Source organism: Babylonia areolata, chromosome 27 (assembly GCF_041734735.1).
Source record: "Babylonia areolata isolate BAREFJ2019XMU chromosome 27, ASM4173473v1, whole genome shotgun sequence".
Taxonomy (NCBI): domain Eukaryota; kingdom Metazoa; phylum Mollusca; class Gastropoda; order Neogastropoda; family Buccinidae; genus Babylonia; species Babylonia areolata.
In genome coordinates, this window is record NC_134902.1 from 6,109,625 (window position 1) to 6,114,624 (window position 5,000).

Consider the following 5,000-nt stretch of genomic DNA (forward strand, 5'->3'; position numbering starts at 1 on the left):
CAATCTGAGGGTCCTGGGTTCGAATCTCGGTGACGGCGCCTGGTGGGTAAAGAGTGGAGATTTTTCCGATCTTCCAGGTCAACATATGTGCAGACCTGCTAGTGCCTGAATCTCCTTCAAGTGTATACGCACGCAGAAGATCAAATACGCACGTTAAAGATCCTGTAATCCATGTCAGCGTTCGGTGGCTTATGCAAACAAGAACATACCCAGCATGCACACCCCCGAAACCGGAGTATCGCAGCCTACATGTCGGGGTAAATAAACAGAACGGTTATACACATAAAATGTTACATATCTGTCTGAGAGTGTGTGTATGCGTGCCTGAAATCTGATTGAATGACACAGGAAACGAATGATGAGCGCCCAGTGGCAGCCGTTAGACAGCTTGTTGTGCAAATGACCCCGTGTTTTGTAAAGCGCTTAGAGCTTGGTCTCCGACCGAGGATAGGCGCTATATAAGTATCCATATCAATCAATATGTCAATCAGCTGTTGCAGCAGCAGTAGTAGTAGTAGTAATAGTAGTAACAGCAGCAGCAGTTGTAGAAGCAACAGCAGTAGTAGTAGAAGCAACAGCACTAGTAGTAGTAGCAGCAGCACTAGTAGTAGTAGCAGCAACAGCGGTAGTAGTAGTAGTAGTAGCAGCAGCACTAGTAGTAGAAGCAGCACCAATAGTAGCAGCAGCAGCAGTAGTAGTAGTAATAGCAGCAGCACCACCACCAGTAGTGATACTAGTAGCAGTAACAGCAGCAGCACCAGTAGTAGCAGTAGTAGGAGCAGCAGCAGCAGCGTAGTAGTAGTAGTAGTAGTAGTAGCAGTAGTAGTAGTAGTAGTAGCAATCATAATAAGTAGTGATAACAACCATCATAACAGTAAGACGTAGCTAGAAAATGCGAAAGAAAACTGCTCACAGGGCTTTTTACAGTAAGAGAACTAAGAACGATTGAGAGAGAAACTTAGAGGGACAGACGGAGACATACTGATGGAGGAAAAGAGTGAATCACACAAAGAGAATTCAGACTTTAGATGATCCATTCAAACTAGGCCCTTCTGAAGGGATAGAAAACTAAAACAGAGTAATCTCACACATATACATATATTCCTATGGGCAGACAAAGATTAAGAGACAATGACAGAGACAGAGATCGGGAAAGGCAACATATGAAAGGAAAACGGACAGACTGAACCACTCTATATATCGTATGGCCTGTAATTCACTACTAATATAAAGCTGTCTCTAACTGAACCACTCTATATGGCCTGTAATTCACTACTGATATAAAGCTGTCTCTAACTGAACCACTCTATATATCGTATGACCTGTAATTCACTACTGATATAAAGCTGTCCCTTACTGAACCACTCTATATATCGTATAGCCTGTAATTCCCTACTGATGTCCCTAACTGAACCACTCTATATATCGTATGGCCTGTAATTCACTACTGATGTCCCTAACTGAACCACTCTGTATATCGTATGGCCTGTAATTCACTACTGATGTAAAGCTGTCCCTAACTGAACCACTCTATATATCGTATGGCCTGTAATTCACTACTGATGTAAAGCTGTACCTAACTGTCGTTTTTTTTGGGTTTTTCTATTTATTTATTCATTCACTCCTTTATCCATTTATTTGTCTATCTATCTATTTGTTATCTATTCATTCATTTATTTATTTATGTTTTCGGAACAATAATCCAAAAAAAATCAACAAACAAAACCCTCCTCAAACATGTTACCTACACACCAAAAACTCACTCTCGTATATAGTTCTGAGCTGACGTAAATCGGGCGAACACGGGCGTTGGCACATGACGATACAGTGGCAACAACTGCAGCTCTTTCTGAACCAGGGTCAAGGACTCTCCAACTGCCCGGATGAAGCTGTCGCCCTCTGGGTTTCCGTCGTTCAGCAGGCCCAGTCTTCTGTCGAAGCAAACAGTCCCGACCGCTGAAAGGAAGACATAAATGTTGCTGTTTTTCTCCTCAAGTTTTGCTGAAACAGTGTTTTAAAGTCCTATTTTAACATCCTAAATTATTGCACCGATTTTACCCGGCATGTATGAAACGATAATACCATTAGTAGATGTTGTAACCCATTTTTCAGTGGATTTCGACTCTTATTATGTACGTTATTTTACTCAATTTAATGCAGATTCAGTCACTAAACTAACGTGAGACCATCATGTTTTTTGTTTTGGTTTTTTTTGGTTTTTCGTCCCACAAACTGTGGAAATGTAAGCAATAGGTGCAATAATTTATGGCTGCCTTCACCTCAACACTCCATCTCATTCTCTACGATCGGCTTCGGATCCACTCTGTTTACGCATACCCAGATTCAAACACTCCACTGTTGGACGCCGCTCTTTCTCTGTCTCTGGACCTTGTATTTGGAATGAACTTCCTCTTTCGCTTCGTCATGTCTCCGCACTCAGCTCTTTCAAGTCTGGCCCTAAAACCCACCTCTTCACAAGATAGCCTCCCTCCCCTACCTCTTCCTTGTCTTCAGTTTCTTCAGTTTTAGAGTTATGCATGCGTTTGAATGACTGGTGTGAAAGCGCTTAGATTTGTCTCTGCACAAGATTCAGCGGTATATAAATACAATCATTATCATTATGCTAAAATAGGACATTACCAACTACATTTCTAAAGGCAGATTTACAATGATGTCCTGTTTTTAGTATCCCAAAGTTCTTGGAGATATCAAAACGAAATCTTTGTCAGTTTTTGCAAAACAAGTATTTTACATCATGAAGGTCTTACGTGTGACCTACATTTCGTAATCAACCTAAACCCGATGCGATATGACCCATATCTCCAGCACAATCCGACACTTGTTAACTCAAATAGACAGTTTGTTTGGCTGATCGGTTTCCTTACCATGGGTGGACAGGAGGGAGAGGGAGGACTTTTACGTACCATGGGGCAGGCTGAATGAACGAGTAACTGCAAAAGGAAGGGAGGTTATCGGCCGTAGCTACTTTCGTTTTCTCCGCATAGGTAGGTAGTAGTTTGCACAGGACAGGAATTAGACCCCTGCCGGAGTCTGCACTGGTGGGTCACGGTTAAGTATGTGTAGTTAAAACAATCTTATGGGCCTGGCAAAACGGCTGCACCAGTCTAGTCGGTGATTGGATGTTCATATCAAAAGTAAGTGCAGTAACCCCCCCCCCCCCCCCCCCCCCCCCCCCCCCCCCCCCCCCAAAAAAAAGAAAAAAAAAAAGTTGAAAACCACAGAAAATGTGTAACAACATCTACCAACGGGACAATTTCCAATTTTAGAATGCCAACTTCAGGAAACTATGTCGGTCAACGGCAGTTTTCCTGTAGAGTGATGGCCAAGAGGTAACGCGTCCGCCTAGGAAGCGAGAGAATCTGGGTGCGCTGGTTCGAATCACGGCTCAGCCGCCGATATTTTCTCCCCCTCCACTAGACCTTGAGTGGTGGTCTGGACGCTAGTCATTCGGATGAGACGATAAACCGAGATCCCGTGTGCAGCATGCACTTAGCGCACGTAAAAGAACCCACGGCAACAAAAGGGTTGTCCGTGGCAAAATTCTGTAGAAAAATCCACTTCGATAGGAAAAACAAATAAAAAACTGCATGCAGGAAAAAATACAACAACAAAAAAATGGGTGGCGCTGTAGTGTAGCGACGCGCTCTCCCTGGGGACAGCAGCCCAAATTTCACACAGAGAAATCTGTTGTTGTGATAAAAAGAAATACAAATACAGATAAATACAAATAGTTGAAGCGATGTTGTCATGCAGTAGCACTGTATACTTGAATGCGCGGAAAATCCGCAAAACAAAACAACAACAAAAAAAAAGACCCAAAAAATCCCAAACGTGAAAAGGGGAGCAGTCTCAACTCAAAGAACAAATACAGCAAACGCCCTGGCTCAAATGCAGACAGCAGTTGTTGTTTTTTTCACAAGGTGAGCATCAGCATCAGTATCAGTATCAGTATCAGTAGCTCAAGGACGCGTCACTGCGTTCGGTCAAATCCATAATATACGCTACACCACATCTGCCAAGCAGATGCCTGACCAGCAGCGTAACCCAACGCGCTTTGGTGAGCTCAGAGAGGATGGCTGTCCAGGACTTATGTGTAATGTGAAGCACCGTGTCAGCCACACGTTCCATGTAAATCAGTGTAAACTGCAGTTCTAACACATTGCCCCTTCGGTATCCTACGGACCACATTTCGCCTGTGAACCAGTGTAAACCGCAGCTCAATAAATCCATTTGGGTTCGGGGTTCGGGGTTCAGCTTGTGAAGGCCTCCATGGAACAAGCTTCACACACACACACACACACACACACACACACACACACACACTCATCACCCCCGACACACACACACACACACACACACACACACACACATACACAGTCCTTGGCTGATATCCCTGTTGGTCATGTCACCTTATATGTAGGTGTCCACACATTAACTCTCTCCATACGAACGGCGAAAGAGACGATGTTAACAGCGTTTCACCCCAATTACCATCATCAAAATATTGCAAGAGGAAGCCTCTTATACTGAAGAGGTGAATGTTGACAACGAATACCACAATTCTTACGACGGAAGCTAAAGGTTGGGTCATTCAGACACCCACTGGACATCCGAGGGGTCTGTGTAGAGGAGAAGAGAGGACTGGCCGTACTGAGTGAGTTAAATCCGAGACCGACCAACCGAAACCCTCTCAATTATTCTCGTCTCGGCTGAAGACATGTATGTTGCATATCTGTTATGCATGTGTGTGTGTGTGTGTGTGTGTGTGTGTGTGTGTGTGTGTGTTTGTGTGAACGTGTGTCTGCTTTGTTTTACATTTATTTGCTTATTTATCTTTCTTTTTTTTCTATGTGTGTGTGTGTGTGTGTGTGTGTGTGTGTGTGTGTGTGTGTGTGTGTGTGTGCGCGCGCGCGCACTTAGAGTTGACTTAATCAAGATTCTGCGCCTTTTAAATAGTATTATTATTGGTAGTAGTATTT

At 43.6% G+C, this 5,000-nt stretch overlaps 1 protein-coding gene across 1 annotated transcript in view; it reads right to left on the bottom strand.

Moving 5' to 3' along the window:
• The window catches only part of LOC143301568 (putative cytochrome P450 49a1), a 12,011-nt gene that overhangs the window by 5,384 nt on the left and 1,627 nt on the right, over positions 1 to 5,000 (bottom strand). The window contains exon 2 of the mRNA XM_076615947.1: positions 1,764 to 2,001. Coding sequence (XP_076472062.1) covers positions 1,764 to 2,001 — 238 coding nt within the window. The remainder of the gene's footprint in view (positions 1 to 1,763; positions 2,002 to 5,000) is intronic.